Raw genomic sequence first — 18,275 nt, 5'->3', positions numbered from 1 at the left:
TTTGGGTGTCATCCCTGCAAATGAGATGGAATATTTGAGTTAGGGATGAGTGAATTAATGGATAATTCAAATAAATGCAGAAGAGAACAACTGTAGCTTTTTCAGCTTTAGTAGCTTAAGGTTCAAAGTTTTCTTAGAGGTAGGGGTCAGACAGCATGCTTAGTTTTTAATTTCAAAGAATTTTCTAGAATCATATAGCACAGCAATAGAAAACAAACGTAATTGGTTAGTCTCCCTTAGCATAATGAAATTTTACCTGTATCCCATACAATCAGTCCCATTAATCCAAAGTGGTATAATATCCCTCTCATAAAAGTATATACCAAAGTGGACTTACATTTTCACTAAATTCCAACTTGCAATGACCTGTTTCCCACAAACCATCTTTAATTCTTACAATTCCTTCTAACTTGTGTACTGAACCTTTTTGACAAGCCCTCTGTGTCCATTTTCATTTCTACTTTCCTTAGCTACCTGGATTCTTTCCCTCACCCCCAGGGTCATGATGTAATTTTTATTTGTAAAACCTTCAGAAAGGACATGGCTGTTTGCTCACCACTGTATCCTGGCAGGTAGTACTTGGCTACCAATTGTCACGCATGACATAGTGGTTACAAGCACTAGCTCTGTCACTAGGCTGTCTAAATTCCAACCTAGACTCTTGCCACTGAACACCTCTAACACCTTCAGCAGTTTCCTTAACCTCTCTTGCTTCACTTTTCTGATGGGTAAAGTGGCTAGACTGTCTTTATCTCATATAATCATGTGAGGGTTAAATGACTAGCAGCAAAAGTGCCTGGCATATGCAAGTATTCACAAAATACATTAGGGAAGTAAGAATGACACAGGAGGGCAGACCATCTCGAGAATGAACCTCCTTAGCACTAGTTAGGTGCAGGAATAATAATTCCCAACAATGTCCTGTTTCTTGCAGGGCATGTGCCAAGGCACAGGTTTGTGCAACAGACACAAACCCTTTCAGTGAGACTAGGAGTGGGAAGGGACATGGGGAGATGGGACTGAGACCAGAAGTGGCAAGTTTTGTAGGCATTAGAGATGTATCATCTCAAATTTATCCTGCAGACTGATGGGGGAAAAAGAACTGGTTCAAACAGGTGAAGTGGGACGCACTGTCTACATATGTAGTGGACAAAACTGGAGACGTGAACACAAAATATTTGGCTATTTTTCATACTTGGTGGAAGTCAACATCCACCATTATCTTTAAATAAGAAAACATTTGGCAGTTTGTAACACATATAAATTCCGCTCAGGAAAACTTAGTTTGCTTATAAATACCCATGTTTAGCTCTCCAGTCATTGATGGTTCTCAGCTCACTGGATCTTCATGAGGTTGAGTCTAATTAGAGAAAGTATGTGTGGCCGGGTGTGGTGGCTCACGCCTGTAATCCCAGCTATTTGGGAGGCTGAGGCAGGAGAATCACTTGAAGCCAGGAGGTGGAGGTTGCCGTGAGCTGAGATCGTGCCACTGCACTCCAGCCTGGCAACAGATGGAGTCCGTCTCAAAAAAAAGAAAAAAAGAAAGAAAAAAAGTATGTGTGAAAGGTCCTTAACCAATACATCCTGCATACTATTTTCCCTAAAATGTACCAGATACAATAACCTCATAGCCACTTTAGTTATGCAGTCTAACAAAATTATAACTGGGGCCTTTACATGAAGACTATCCAGAGCCAGTACCATTTGACCATTTCTTAGCCCGGAATCAACCATACTAGCTTCTACCTGCCACTCTGCGGTGGTTAGCTCCAATGGGGTGGGTGGGTGCATTCCACAAGGCCATTCTGCCTGCCTTTCTCCAATCCTGCTTTGCATGCACTAAGATTCACACACTACACTGTGAATCTATTTTACTCACTGTTTTGAAAAGCCAAAAACAGTTCCTTAAAAGAAGAAAATAAAGAGTGGGTAGACTGAGGAAAAGAGCCCAAGATTTGTCAAGCTATCATGTGGGCAATGAACCAATTTATTTTTATCGTTATAAAAACGAGAGATGGCTCATTACTTATCTGTTTCCATTACTAGGAAAACCAAAGCAGAAATGTATGTAACAGGAACATGAATATAATACACCCTTTGGTGTTCTGCACCTAATGCTTTGAAAATGTTTTGATGTTTGTGAGGAAAATCTGAACTCAACCAAAGAAAAAAACCAGGAGACAATATAATAAGAGGCATATTTTATTCAGTTTCCCAGTAAGTCAATCAGAAACATGCACTGCTAAAATGCAAGTTACAACTCAAATGGTACCATAAATAATTAGAGTATACACTGAGCATTTTCAGAAATCAGCTTCCATATCTTGATCACTAAATGGAAAGGTTCTTCAGAACAGTCCCTTACCCTATATACAGAAGGAGAAGAAAAATTAAGGATGCCATAATGACATCTATCAGAATAACTGGAAAACATTTTAATTTAGCATACATTATTGACATGTAAAAAACACAAATGAATTTGTCGTGAATATTTCTATAAGGAAGACATTCCATTAGGAGGAGAAGGATAATTCATGTTGAATATATGCTGGAACTAGGATACTATTGAGAAACACATTTATGAAGCCCAATTGGTAAAGATGTCATTATAACTAAAGGAGGAAAATTACATATTTGAATATATGGCTTCTTTCCTATCTTCAACATTCAAAATGGCCATTTCTTAACTACTTCGCCTAAATTTTATCATGTGTGATTCCTTTGTTTCATCTCAGAGATTTTATTTCTACCCATATAGCTAGAGTTCTGCTTACAAATGATAAAATACAGGTAAATCATAAGAGGAATGCAAATATGGAACAAAACTGAGAACATTACATTTTACTTCCTCTACCACATACCATAAAACATTATATAAATATTTCATATTGAAAAAAAAGTCCTGAGTACTTATTTTTGTTAGGAATAAAGTGGTACTTAATAATGGCAAAACATTTCTATTATTTTAAAACAACATTTTGAGAAAGTAGAGTGAAATGAGATAGCTATCGGGGAATGAAGAAAACGGGATATATTAAAAACGATTTAAGGGTGAACAGAAGATGCTCCCCCTGCTTAAAACCTCGAAATTCCAACCGCATTTCTGATGACCTTCAAGAATAAAGTCTATCCAGAGTGTAAAAAATGTCTATGCTTTCCAGATCTCAACTATTCTCCCAACCCTAGAAAAAACTGTACAATCTTTGAGAGCCATACCTAAGACTTCTATGAGCCCTCAAGTCTGACAATCACTTGATATCACTTTTGCCATAAAGTATAATAAAAGCAAAAAATTCATGGCAGATAGAATTTGAAAACTATACAGCCACTCTAAAAGATGAATGCAAATTTATTAAGGAGCATTCACTGAATAAATTCAATCTAGTAGGTCTTGCAGAGTTCCAAATTGCACCTCAGCAAAATTACAGAGTGTAAGAAAATCATGTAACGTACATAAGACAGTTGATAGGGTTCCTTTCAAATAGGTAGTCTAGATATGCTAAATTGGGGAGTATAAAAAACCCACAGTATCATCTTTTCATTTCCCTTAAAAAAAAAAAAAGGCTCTGAATATTTTGTCTACTTTAAGGCTGGAATACTGGTTAATAACGAGGTTTCTAAAGGGTAAGTTGGGGAATAGATACTAAAGGAGTTGAACAGTATTCTTAATATTCCAGTTTCTATTCTTTTGCATCTGCCTAAAGCTGGAGACTACTTTTAGATATATGCTATTCTGGTGGTTGCTGTTTTTCTAAGAATCCTTAACATCCAATTTTGACAACCATGTGTTATGTGGAATCTCAGCATCCAACAGCCTTTTATATTACTAAAGTTGACCACTATTTTTATTTTAGGGGAGGAGGAACTGGGGGAGGGGAGAGGCAGGAAGTATGATAAAACAAGCACTTTACAGATGAGCACCACAATAGCAGTAATTCGAAATACTAAACACTCATAAAACCCAAATCATAATGCTGAAGACTAAAAAATTCGACACAAACTAAATGAAGGATTGTTTTTTAATAAATCTTTTATAGGACAGAAACCTTAGCTCATGTCTTCTGGTTGTCATCATCTTCCACTGAGCTGCACCTAAAACACAAAGAACAAGTAACAAGCAACTTTGTTTTTTAAAGAACAGGTAATAGTTTTGAAGGTATAAGATGAACTGTTTCTAGTGGAACTTACTTAAAAAATTATATAAAATGAAGCCATAAACATCACCAGAAGCATCAAATTGTCAACTACTTTGGGTGAAAATAACTACAGAAGACTTGAATATGCAGCATATTATCACCGAAATAAATAATGGTGGGAAAATCACTACCCATTTCATTAAGGTAGAATAGCTGCACCTGTGACGCCTTATTTAAAAGGCTTCACTCTACCTGAAGATGAAAATCACCTTGTATTTATTTTAGTAAGTCTAAACCGTGAAGAGACGGGGTGTAGGTTCAGAGGTGGCTTATTATATCATCTATCACCTTCCTGGCTGTAGTTCATTTCATGTCTTTAAATGGAGCAAAACCCACCAGAAGAATCAATGCTGCTATTCTGATTTTCCATTCTTGAATGCACCAAAATGTGCATGCTTGTTGTAATTAGGTGCCTGGGTGAATAAAAAAATCCCATTTACAATTTTAAAATATTATTTAAACCCCTAAAATCTGATTATTTTCCATATTCCTCAGGGAGACAAGCATTAATTTTACCCCCCAAACAGCAAAGATTACATGTATTTCTGAAAAATTCTCTTCTACCATGTTAATAATACAAATTCCTTTGTGTTGCAAAACCAAGCTGATTTACACGATTTTGTCTTAAATTGTTGCTAAATGTTTATCTACACATGCTGTCAGAAATAACCTTGTTAAGAAGGTGAAGCTGGTGTCTCAGCAAATCAGACCCCTTGGAGAAGGCGTCGAATGGCCTGTGCCCCGTTTTCCTTTTTCTCTTTCCGCACCATCAAAAGGAAAAGTGAGAAAATAGCAGAAACATTAGTTAAATCCTGAATTATACCCCATAACCTACAGGAATAATCTCACTACACTGAAAGCTGACAATATTTGTAGGATTTTTTGAAATAATTAGGATCCTAATTATTAATAAACTGGTCATTTTGGCTAGGTTTACATCTTTAACTAATAATACTTTCAATTAAAAACTTTCAGGAAAAAAAACAAAAGGTTGCTTTTAACTATTTATGGTTTACCTGACTTACCAGCACTGAAGACAAAAACTTTTAAAAATGGCTACAAATGCCTTGTTCACAAAAGACTTTATTATCTAGTGATGCATACTGAGAACATACAGAAATCTGCATGGCCCACTTCACATGCAGTAGAACAATCTTCACTTTACAATAAGTGAGTGTCAACTGTTTTATGCAATAGACAACACTTTAAAGTCACATTCTTAAAGAAAAGCTTCATTTACAAAAGAAATAAAAGGTAAAGAAGCAATTACCGCTTTTAAAAAGCAGCTGCTTTGTTCAAGAGTGGAAGGTTTATGCCTGTATTGAAAGACAACATGATCACAAATAATGAAAACAATGAACAAATGAAAAACACTTTTACCATAAAGCAGTACACTTTCAAAATGACATACAAATAGTTAAAAATTTCATTACGTTGTCTAGCCTTTAAATATGAGGACTTTCAGAATTAGGCCTCAACATTTGTAATTAGTAAATGAAAACTACGCGTCGTTTCTATGTCACTAGGAACTATATTTAACAAAATGTATATAAAGTCTATAGCAAGTTGATTTAAAAAAAGTAAAGTTAATAAGAAACAGTACACTGAAGGCGCTCTATCCATCAAGCGCGTTATCTTCCAATTTTAAATGTGATGAACAAACAGAAATTGTAACTATGCCACAGTTGCAATGCCAAAAAATAAAACAAGATCAGTTATCACACATGCAGGGAATTCTGCCACAAAGCTAACATCCCTCATTTGTCAGTTGTTCCAATAAAATAACATCTTAAAACACCAGAGATGTTGATGGTTTAGCTTACCTTCAGTGTACTGAATGCTGCACACAACCTGCTTTAAAAGGAGACCATCCCTGCAGGCAGGCTCAAGAAGGAACAGACCCCTTTCGGCACTGACTACACCAAGGGCATGCTGCTGTGGCCTGCACACACACACCTAGGAAAACGTGAATATAAACAGCATTTATGCTGGCCATTTTATCTCAAGACCAAAATGAAGCCAAGTCTGCTAAAAACAAATCAACCACCCAATACTACTACTCATTTTATAACAGATGCTTTTGTCTTTATGTGAACTGCAACCATATACATTAGCACTGTAATTTTGTGCAGTCTTGGCAATTTAAAACAGTTCTACAGTGAAATTTCACGTAAGACACAAAACAGATTAACTAACATTTCTAAAAGAAATATCACCCTTGGTGTTAATTCAAATATATCATGCTTCCTCAAATTTGCTGGAGAAATATTTATAAGTTTATATACATTAATAAACTGCTGTGAAATTTCTTCAGTCTTTGTATTTACTCAAACCCTTGGAGTTTCTTCATCTTGTTTAAATTTTTTCCTGGATGAAGGCATGCTGTAGGGCCTGGTTGATGCTAATTCGTTTAGCTGGGTCCAACATCAGAATCTGGTCCAACAAGTCCTTTAGCTGGTGTACTTTCTTACGTTGGTCTTCAGGAAGTCTCTGGCACCCAATCAAGTCAGCCAACAGGTCCTTAGTTGGATTAATGGTGCTCATAACAGTAACTTTCTCCTAAAAATAATTTTTAAAATGTGTATCTCTAAATAAGTTACTAAGCATATATAACTTAAATCAGATTGTTTTGGGGTCGATCAAAAATATTAAAAATATACATACATACAAAATATATATACACAGTGCACATTTTGGGCAATGACAGACTGCATATATGACAGTGGTCCCCTTAAGATTGGAATATCATATTTTTGCTCTCCCTTTTCTATGTTTAGATACACACATACACTTACCACTTGCAAAAGTGCCTACAGTATTCAGTCCACCAACTTACAGTTCAGGCCTAGAAGCAAAAGGCCATACTAGTTACCCTAGATGTGTGTGAGTGTATGCTGTGGTTATGTGATGCATGACTGTATCATCATCATCCATTCATTTAAAACTTTGCTGTGGTTTCCTCTATGCTCTACATCTTTTTAAAAGGTAACCAAAAAACTTAAATGAAAAAGTTGACGCCAACTCTGGGCCAGGCGCGGTGGCTCACACCTGTAATCCCAGCACTTTGGAAGCCCAAGATAGGTGGATCACTTGAGCTAAGGAATTTGAGACCAGCCTGGGCAACACTGCAAAACCCATCTCTACTAAAAATACAAAAATTATCCAGGCGTGGTGGCACACAATTGTAATCCCAGCTACTCGGGAGGCTGAGGCATGAGAACTGCTTGAACCTGGGAGGCAGAGGTTGCAGTGAGCCAAGATCGTGCCACTGCACTTCACCCTGGGTGACAGGTGACAGAGCGAGACTCAGTCTCAAAAAAAAAAAAAAAAAAAAAGGGTCAACTCCAAGTTAGCAATGAAAATTAACAATAAGATAAGCATTAGCTGTCTGCACTGTACTTTCCCTACCCTGAAGTGGTAAGTGACAGACATGTAAATAACTTAATACCATGAAGTGTTATTAAGTGCTCTGACAAAGACAGGGACATATGATATGATAATGGGACAAAAATAAGGAAATCATTACTTCGATCTGCGAGTTTTCGGAAGGCTCACACAGAATGTGTATTTCAGCTGAGGCTTGAAGATGATACATTTTTTAGGGGGTTGGGGGTGAGGAAGCACAGGAAATGACTAAGCTCAGGGAGGTCTGTTAGCAAAGGCACAAAGGTCCGAACCAGCACGCCTTCTGGCCAAATGTGGAAGGGTGGGGGTTCTGAGTGTACTGAAAAGACGTTTGAAAACTGAAGAAGGCAGTTGGATTTGTCATTCTGAGGAACTTAAATATTATTTCATAGGTAACAGGGAGCCAATAAAGGTTTTTAAGCAGGGACAGGAACATGATCAGATTTTTCAGAAACATCACTCCAGCAGCAATAAGAAAGCTGGATGGGAAGCCAGACCAAGAAAGTAATCCAAAGATGTGACGAGGGCCTAAATATGACCTATAATAAAAAAATTAATTATGCTAGAAAAACATTTTAAAATCCCTCCATCTTTTCCATAGCCTGATGTGTTTTATTTAGGAATTGCTCGACAGCAAAAAGGAAATATTTACTTTTGTGTTTTTGTTTTTTTTTTAATTCACCAGCTCCTAGTATGACTTAGTACTCAATTAATTAATAATAAAATAACTATTGAATGCTGCATTTAAAACACTTACCCTCTCTGTTACTTTATCAACTTCTATGTACATGAAGTTGAGATTTTGATCAAAATGCTGATCTTTGAACACACCTTTTCGAATCATCTACAAAACAAAACCAAACCTTGGGTTTTGAACTATTATGAAACAGTCTGACCTACTAACAATTAATATACAATAAGTCAAATAAGTATGTTATTTAGTCTCTGTAGGTTTGCTTGATCTCAGATTCCCTTGATCCCAGGAACTCAGTAACATCTTTGGAAAAGCAAATACCAACGCTTTACCTAAAACTACTTAATAACATGAAATTATATTTGTCCAGGCAGTGACTTAAAACAATTATAACATCAAATTGTGCTTTCACTATTTAAAATTGGAGAGTCAACAAAGACTTTAAATTATTTCTTCCTAAAAATATTACAGAACTCAAGTTTTTTCTCCTTGGCAGTTAGGAAACCTAATGCCACTTTACTGATTATGTTCCAACAGCCCTAATATGATACAGGTCAGACTTCATTAAAACTAATACCAACATAGCTCATTTTTATGTAACTTATTCTAAAAAAAGTCCAACCTAATAGAATTTGGACAATATGTACAAATCAGCCTGGTCAACATAGTGAAACTCCACCTGTACAAAAAAATTATTAAATAAATTAGCTAGGTGTGGTGGCACATGCCTGTAGTCCCAGCTACATTGGAGACTGAGGCAGGAGAATTGCTTGAGCCCAGGGGTTCGGTTCGAGGCTGCAGTGAGCTATAATTGTACTCTAGTCTGGGACACAGAGCAAGATCCAGCCACAAAAAAAAACAAAAACAAAAACAAAAACAAAACACACTTGAAAACCATACAGGCTTCTGACCTGTACGAAAAATGTGTAAATCTTTTAGAAATTCAGCAAATAGGCTGAAATCTTAAAAAGCTAAGTTACGGCCAGGCGCAGTGGCTCACACCTATAGCTACTCGGGAGGCTGAGGCAGGAAAATGGCATGAACCCAGGAGGCGGAGCTTGCAGTAAGCTGAGATTGCGCCACTGCACTCCAGCCTGGGCGACAAAGCAAGACTCCGTCTCAAAAAAGCTAAGTTATGGCCCTCAGATACTTTAATAAATGCTTACATTCTTGCTTCATGTTAAACAGAAACTAGCATTACAGCTGAAGTATCAGGGGTGAGTTAGAAAGATACTAACTTTCTAACCAAGAAACCAAGAAAGGTACCTTACTTCCTCAAATAACCTCCAATCTTTAATAAATTAATTAACATCCAGTTCCTCTTACAATATCTAATATTCACCTATTCATTCTCTGACCACTAAGCACGTTCTTGTATTTTACCTAATTCGATCTACATCTTTTTCCATTCTGTCTTCCAAACATTTTGAAACTTTTACCAATAAGGGTGTATCCCCAAAATAGTCCTGCTCTCTGTCCATCATTGAAAAAGTTCACTTATCCTTAGCGCTTGGCTGATTAGAACCACTAATTTAAAACACCAGAAAAGGGAAAGACCCTAAGAAATCATGATAGCCATCTACCCACCTTTCTGAAATTTTTGTTTTATAGCTCACTAGTCGTGAGCAAGTGTCAGCAGTCTTGTCAGTTTATAAGAAACTAAGACCTTAAAGAAGCTCATGCTAATGTCTTACCTTATTTGGCATCTTTCCTTTGAGATCCATTGCAAGCTTCAGCATATGGTTATTGGTTTTGCCAGGGAATAAAATTTTTCCAGTATAGAGTTCGTATAAGGTGCAACCTACAGACCACATATCTATACCATAGTCATAGCTTTTACCTATAACTGAAAACAAAATCAAAGTTTTAATATATGAGGATAAAGAAAACTGACAACTATTAATTTTTATTTCCACTAATGAGGGGCTACCTTAGCTTGGACTGTAACCACAATCTTCATGCCTTAGTTTGACAATTAGTTTTGTGTTCTTTCCCACTAATTCTTAATAGAGACTCAAACTTAAAAACCTTAAAACATGGAGGTGTGGGGGAGGAACTTAAAGGGCAAAAGAAAATATGTATTCCTTCTCTCATTTCGCCTTTGGTGGAGGTGCTAATCAGCCTCAACCAAGGCAACAGGAAAAAACAAAGGTCCCATACAATCCATAAATGTGATAATCAGACCTTGAATAATCAAGAGCAGTCTTCTAAAGTCGAGGATTTTCCACAACTGTTTTGCTACTCTTGCCCGACATGATCAAGACTCCTGTCACAACTACCTTCATTCCACCTGAGGAGGATGAACTTGCTACGGTTCCCTTCCTCATGAATGAACTCGTGCAGCTGCTGAAGTGTGATGGAAAACAGTGCTTAGACATTAAGTATGCGGTTTCCACCACATATGATGGCCCAGGGCAAAGAACATTAAGAAACTTACTGATTTCAGGAGCACGATAAAATCTACTGACAAGATAAGGTGTTATGTCATTATCCGCAACATGTGAAGCCGACCCAAAATCGCAAAGCTTTAAAATGGTTTTGGATTCATTAACCTGCAAAACATTTTTTCAAGGGAATTTAATTCAAGCCAGGAATAATTAATACAAATAAATAAAAATTATTGGCTTTGAAAAGTTTTATTAATTCCAATACTGAGAACAAAGACACTCATTTAAAAATTCCTTTTCTATTTATTTTTAATTCAATTTCCTATGAAAAGTTAATATGCAAATATTCATTACAATGGGTAAAAACTGTTTTCAGTGAGGAAATGGATACTGCAAACAAAGTATATTTAATTTTAACAACTGCATTTTTAAAAGGGTGGGGTACTGAGAGAAAAATCTAATTTCATGAAGCAAAGCATCTTCTAAAAAGACCCTAAATACCTGAATAAAGTCAAGTTTTATTACTAAGGAATCAGACTTAACTTTCAGTTGCCAGAGAATTACGATGGCAATGAAAGTAGAAGGGTGATTCAGACTAAACTTGGACAAAAACAAAATATTCTTCATCCGAAGCTGCTATATCATCCCAAATTTAGCAATCACTTCAAGTCCAAAAAATATTAAATCCCTTAAATATAAAGAAGGTATTAGTCAAGAAAATGTTAAACATATCTGGCAAAACTGATAAACATGAACTCTGTATTAGTCATTTGTTTCTTTTTTCCTTTGTAAATACTTCAACATACACAGTAATAGTGACATCTGCTGAGAAAGGCTGGAGGTGCTCCCATGACTGCTGCCACTCATGAGTCAGAAGCATGTTCAGGATTAACAAGTGAAGATAATTCATATTCGAGTCCCTTCCCCCCTTCAAAAGAGACACACACAAATTCTGAGTTGGGACTTGAACTTGGCCTACTGCTCCCACCCCAAAGCAGCATAACACTTTAGCCTTAGGCAGTCTCTATGGGGAGACTGGACTATTATAAATGATATCCAGAGTTAAGCTATTAATAGGAACAGAAATGATTATTTTTAACTCCCACATTGATTACTATTCTTTTCATCTTGGGAATCAGAAAAGCATCTTAAAATAGAAAAGTTATTTGAAAACTTTTTAAAGTATAAGCGGAATTCAGCTACTTAAGCAGTTTCAATACCCACAGAAAATTTAAGAACCATTTTAAAATTAGAATCTATCAGTGGAACTCTTGGGCTGGTTAAAATGCCTTAAATAATAGCAGGGTATCCATACTCATATGCACTTCAGTTTGTTACACAACTTCTACTCCTGTCATGAGGAATGTGGTAATTAAACCACACTGACACCTGAAATGACGAGCTAAAGGCCTTGGATTTTCAGTAACAAAAATCAGCTCCGTCACTAAGGTCTATTTTTTCCTTCCCCAGGAAGAAGGGAAAACATTTCTTAAATGTATGTGAAAACCTATAATAGTTTAGCATTAGGTTTTAAAAACAAGAGTTTCTTCTGTGACACTGGCAAATGTGTTATTCTTTAACCTCCACAATGGTTACAAAGACACTCACTGTAAATGACCTTTTAAATTGTACATGTTTTGCATATTCTTTGACATGAACCATGTATTTCACAATTAAAAAACAAAAAATTGGCTCACACTTACAATCCCAGCACTTTAGGAGGCCGAGGCGGGCAGATCACGAGGTTAGGAGAACAAGACCATCCTGGCCAACATGTGAACCCTCGTCTCTACTAAAATACAAAAATTAGCTGGGCGTGGTGGCGCCTGCCTGTAATCCCAGTTACTCCGGAGGCTGAGGCAGGAGAATCGCTTGAACCAGGGAGTTGGAGGTTGCAGTGAGCCGAGATCACGCCACTGCACTCCAGCCTGGTGACAGGGCAAGGCTCTTGTCGCATAAAAAAAACTGAGGTAAAAATCAACTATGAAATTGGCCACACAAATTTACACTTCATTTTTAATGTACCTACCAATTTCAATGAAATCACTCAGCTCCCCTAACTCCAAGTTACATTAGATATACAATACAATAATAATTCAGACCAAACATAAAAATGGAATGTACCTCATTACTAATGTGGTTGTCTGGAAAGAAATATTTTAAGATATTAACAAAAAAGAAAAAGAGAAATATGAATTAAATAGCTTAGTTATTGATTAAAGAAAAAACTCCTTAAACTTTAATGAGATCACCATTTTTTAAAGAATTTATTTTGGCCAAGCATGGTAGCTCACACCTATAATCCCAGCACTTTGGAAGGCTGCAGCAGGAGGATTGCTTGAGCCCAGGAGTTTGAGACCAGCCAAACCTCATCGCTAAAAAAATGTTTTTTTAATTAGGCAGTCATAGTGGCATGTGCCTGTGGGTAGTCCCAGCTACTGGTGAGGCGGAGGCAGGAGAACTGCTTGGGCTTAGGAGCTGGAGGTTACAGTGAGCCATTATGGCACCACTGCACTCTAGACTGGGTGACAGAACAAGACCTTGCCTCAAAACAAAACAAAACAAAAAACAAAAGAAAAAATCAAAAGTATTTACTTTGTTATAGCTCCAAGAGTTCCCAATAAAGAACACCTCACACATTTAGCTTTTAGTCTTCAGGATCTCTCCTAGGCATCAACTGTAGGAGAGTTGACAAACAGAACCCATTTTAAAAAAATGAAATGCAGAATGTTACTAGCAGATAAGCTGGAATTCTCCAAGTTGCGAACACGCCCCAAACTGAAGGCCACAAAACAGGGTGAAGTAATGGGGCCGGGGAGGGGAGGAGTGTGTGTGTGTGTGTGTGTGTGTGTGTGTGTGTGTGCATTAATCACATCACTATGATAATATGTATGTATTTCAAAATTTCAAAAACATATACATTGTGAAATCTGCATGTTACCACCAGAAGTCACTAGTCGAAGAGGATTAAGATTTCAAAAGGTGAGAACACATGGACACACAAGGTAACAATACACACTGGGGTCCGTCAGAGGCTGGAGGGTGAGAGGTGGGAGAGGATCAGAAAAAATGGGTACAAACCCTCCATGACACGAGTTTACCTATGTAACAAGCCTGCACATGTACCCCTGAACTTGAAAGTTTAAAAATAAAATAAAATAAACTTCAAAAGCAATGCCTTTAAATATAATACCTAACCACAACTGAGCTTTATTGTGTTTGAGGCCCCAGGAGCCACAGCTTAGGGCGCTATAAAATTAGCAAACAGAAGAGTACGGACACTCCTTATTTCAAAACAGCAACATGTGCAGCACTTTTCTAAAGATAACAGAAGAAACTCATTACTACAGTGAAGCATTCCAGGATTGGTGCATACTTTAAATCCATCAGTCAAAAGAGGAAAAAAAAGGGACAATTGCACATTTCCTTTTTCTTCATACTTGTCAATAAAATTTCACTGTCCGATTTCCAAGAAAAAATTATTAGTCATTTGAAATAGGTTATTAATATACTGAACTATGTTTCTAAGATGTCATTTCTCATAGTAATAATATTATTGCTAGTAAGAAGTGAAATGTATGTTCAAGATGTATAGCGCAGCTTGGCTGTTTGACTTACCAGGATATTGTCTGGCTTGATATCTGCATGTAGGATATTGCATCTTTTAAGGAGTTTCAATGCCAGGAACAACTGCTGACTATAGGATCTTACAGCTTTAATATGAAGACCAACATCTTTACCATATTTTTTTAACACCTCTCGTAAGTTCATACTTTTAGGAGAAAATTAAAAAAAGGAAAAAAAAGGAGTTAAAATGCAAAATGGAAATATAAAAAGGCAAAAACATTTGCAAGCATAAAGTAAAATCAAGTGCAAAATAAAAATATGTAAGAACCACCCCCACATTTGATAAATCATTTTATATTGAAAGGAGAGCATATCAAATTGTATGTATATAACACAGTTTCCCAATAAATTCAATTTTCTAAATAGGTAGGAAGAAAGATATGCAAGGTAAAACTCCCATTTCGACTTTAGAATAGATTCACATCTGAAAACACAACAAAGCCATACTGTTGAAGATAAAAATTCCTTCCTTGAAGTATTTCATTTTAAGAGACTCTCTGTTGACCTATGGGCTCCATGAGAGTAGTGCCTGGTATACAGTATAGTCAACTAACATTTGTAGATTCAAGATTCAAAAGACTAGCTGTGATTATGGTGGCTCACACCTGTAACCCCAACACTCTGGGAGGCCAAGGTGGGCAGATCAATTGAGGTCGGGAGTTCGAGACCAGCCGGGCCAAGATGGTGAAACCCTGTCTCTACTAAAAATACAAAAATTAGCCGGGTGTAGTGGTGTGCATCTGTAATCCCAGCTATTTGGGTGGCTGAGGCACGAGAATCACTTGAACTCGGGAGGTGGAGGTTGCAGCGAGCCAAGACTGCACCACTGTACTCCAGGCGGAGCAACAGAGCGAGACTGTCTCAACAACAACAACAACAACAACAACAACAAAGACTAGCTGTTAACCGCAAGTTAAAAAACAAAAACCAGAGCTGTGTGGATAAAACAAATCAAATACCCAGAAAATCTGTTACAGCATTTATCCAAAATGAGATGGTAAAGATGAAGAAGTTAAATTTTCAATTTAATGCACAGGTTTTGACATTGTACCTGAGAGGCTCGAATACGAGACAAAGATGCTGTTTGTGATAGAAGTGCCTGAAGAGTCTCAGACAATGAAATTTGTCATCAGGATCAGCATCATTAAGTTTTTTCAAGAACTCTAATTCTTTTAAACCAGTCTTTTGCCTAAAATAAAAAAAAAAATTGGGTTAAAATTGAATATATACAGAATTTAGGAGCACTAAATAATATATTTGCTAACCCCAGTCTGATGATCAGGTGATGTGTGGGAGGAGTCTATATTTTTAAGTACTAATAAATCTACTGAGTAATGGTGTCTCCATATATCATTCACAAAATACTTTGTATTTAGTCAACTATCATTATCATACATAGAGTTAATTTCCAAAATAATCACTGCACAAAACAGAAACATTGAGGAACAAACCCATTTTATTTTGATTTTTAAAAAATTTTGATTTTGCCTGAAGGAATATCAATCTTGTATATTTTATCTCAAAATAGGCCAGGCACAGTGGCTCATGCCTGTAATTCCAGAATTTTGGGAGGTGGAAGTGGGTGGGTCACTTGAGGTCAGGAGTTCAAGACCAGCCTGGTCAACAGAGCAAAACCCTGTCTCTACTAAAAATACAAAAATTAGCCAAGGGTGGTGGCGGGTGCCTGTAGTCCCAGCTACTCGGGAGGCTGAGGCAAGAGAATGGCTTGAACCCGGGAGACAGAGGGTTTGCAGTTGAGCTGAGGTCGCACCATTGCATGCCAGCCTGGGCAACAAGAGCAAAACTCCATCTCAAACAAACAAACAAAAACAAAAAAACAAAACAAAACCCACATCTTGACATTATTTTTAACAAAAATGGAACCACACTGCACACTAGTCTTGGTTCCTTTAAGAATGCAGTAATGGGCCAGGTGCAGTGGCTCATGCCTATGATCCCAGCACTTTGGGAGGCCGAGGCAGGTGGATCACTTGAGGTCAGGAGTTCAAGACCAGCCTGGCCAACATGGCAAAACCCTGTCTCTAGTGAAAATATAAAAATTAGCTGGGCGTGGTGGTGGGTGCCTGTAATCCCAGCTACTTGGGAGGCTGAGGAAGGAAAATCCCTCGAACCCAGGAGGCGGAGGTTGCAGTGAGCTGAGATCATGTCACCGTGCCACAGCACTCCAGCCTGGGTGACAGAGCAAAACTCTGTCTCAAAACAAACAAACAAAAAAACAGAACATAGTAATGGATGCCTTATCAAATTTTAACACTTGGTTATCTGAGAAAATTGTTACAATTTGTCAATAAGCTACATTTTATAGTAAGCGGCTAAATACAGAAGTTGGGGCTTCCCATCAAAACAAGGTCCTTTCTAAGCCTAGGGCAATCTAAACTTAACACTTATTTCTAACATTTCAAAAACATTAAATTCATTTTAATACCAGCTCAGTGTGTGGTATTAAAACATACAGGTATGGCAATTAACTATTCTATTGGAGGAAAACACGAACAAATTAAAAAAAGACAGATTCTCATCACTCTGATAAATTTTCACTTTTTTGCAGGTCACCATAGTGACAGCTGATCAATATGATCCTTTCATTTCTCAACTCGTCTTAAGATAAAGCAAAGGATGGCATAAGACAGGCAATAGAAGGAAGGAGTTTAAGTTGTTATTGGTGCATATAGTAGGTACTACAATGCACTGAAATGAATTAAAAATAATCAGCCTATTGTTCTAGTACATATAACATATGGCTATAATTTTAAAATCCAGTCAAAAACAACTGTTTCCATTACTTTATAATTGCAATACTTGTTTTACACATTGTATCATGTATCACCTTTTAAAAATAGTTTAAAAATATGTTCATCTGTGAATATCTGTACTGTCTTCTGCACTTACATGAGCTCATTGTTTCTGATGATCTTTACAGCCACTTCCTGGTTGGCTCTTGCGTTGTCTCTGGCTCGTACAACATTACTGAACACACCCTGCCCAGTGTAGCCATACACATTGTAACGTTTATCTAGGACTTCACCTATGTTCACACCTAAAAAGGCAAATTGAAAAATCAGAATTCTGACTATAATAAATAGAATCAGAAAGTAGGAAACACAGTGCAGTCACTTAAAAATGGTGTTAAATCTCTACTATTTGGTTTCCTAGACACAATGAAGAATCAAAGCCATGCCTCCACTGATCACTCTATCAGAGTGTGGTTAGAAGCTGCATGCCTACTTCAGATCACTAGAAGAGTTCCTGTTGTCCTATCAACTGCTGGTGATTTTAACATTGAGTAAGTTTTTCCAACTGCAGTCCCGCATGACAAATACCGCATGACTGGCATCCAAAGTTTCCTGTTTGTCGTTTTTCTTGGTTTCAGATCAAGACGAATAAGTGACGTACCCCTTCCTTCTGGAAGACTATCTCATGGCTGAAAATAATTTTGAATATATTTAGGTTGTACATCAAGATTTTACCTCACCTCCAATTGTGATGTTTCTGGGCTGCTTTTAGAATACACACGAGTTCATGAAGCTGTTGGATGTGCCACATTTTTTAAAGATGGCACTGTGATGTGATTTTTTAGAGTTCTCCAATAATCTGTGATTGCATCAAGCAGCATGCTTTTGCATGGTGTTACAATGAACTCTAAAGTTAATATAAAATGTGAACTTACGATAATAGCCTTCTGCATCAGTCCAGTTATCTCTGAGGTTGGGATTCTCTTTGAAATCTTTTCCAATGCCAGCGGCCCGAAGACGAGCACTCTGAAATTAAAGAGGCAACATAAACAGTTTACCCACTTGTCAGACATTTAAAGCACCTCCTTTAAAACACAAAAGGGTAACACCATATATAATTTAATAAAAGCATTTTATTCCAAATTAAATAAACTCTTACTATCACTTATGTAAATACAACATAGCTGAAACATGAGACCAAAGTATCTTGATT

At 37.0% G+C, this 18,275-nt stretch overlaps 1 protein-coding gene across 7 annotated transcripts in view; it reads right to left on the bottom strand.

Annotated features, from left to right (window-relative positions):
- Positions 1 to 2,192: 2,192 nt before the first annotated feature.
- The window catches only part of PRPF4B (pre-mRNA processing factor 4B), a 43,264-nt gene continuing 27,181 nt past the window's right edge, over positions 2,193 to 18,275 (bottom strand). The window contains exons 8-17 of one of the 7 annotated variants that reach the window (XR_009211400.1): positions 17,998 to 18,088; positions 17,220 to 17,367; positions 15,361 to 15,498; positions 14,301 to 14,454; positions 10,733 to 10,847; positions 9,990 to 10,141; positions 8,359 to 8,445; positions 6,020 to 6,755; positions 4,867 to 4,953; positions 2,193 to 4,092 (exon numbers count right to left, since the gene is read on the bottom strand). Coding sequence is in view for 1 of the 7 variants with exons in the window: in XM_032141501.2 (XP_031997392.1) it covers positions 6,552 to 6,755; positions 8,359 to 8,445; positions 9,990 to 10,141; positions 10,733 to 10,847; positions 14,301 to 14,454; positions 15,361 to 15,498; positions 17,220 to 17,367; positions 17,998 to 18,088 (1,089 nt within the window). In the remaining 6 variants the exon portion in view is untranslated. Of the gene's footprint in view, positions 4,093 to 4,866; positions 4,954 to 5,466; positions 6,756 to 8,358; positions 8,446 to 9,989; positions 10,142 to 10,479; positions 10,642 to 10,732; positions 10,848 to 14,300; positions 14,455 to 15,360; positions 15,499 to 17,219; positions 17,368 to 17,997; positions 18,089 to 18,275 lie in introns of those variants that run through there. The other 6 variants (XR_009211401.1, XR_009211399.1, XR_009211398.1 and 3 more) reach the window with 6 other exon arrangements.

Source organism: Hylobates moloch, unplaced genomic scaffold (genome assembly GCF_009828535.3).
Source record: "Hylobates moloch isolate HMO894 unplaced genomic scaffold, HMol_V3 SCAFFOLD_20, whole genome shotgun sequence".
NCBI lineage: Eukaryota > Metazoa > Chordata > Mammalia > Primates > Hylobatidae > Hylobates > Hylobates moloch.
Note: the sequence above shows the minus strand (reverse complement) of the source record. Positions and strands in the feature narration are given on the sequence as shown.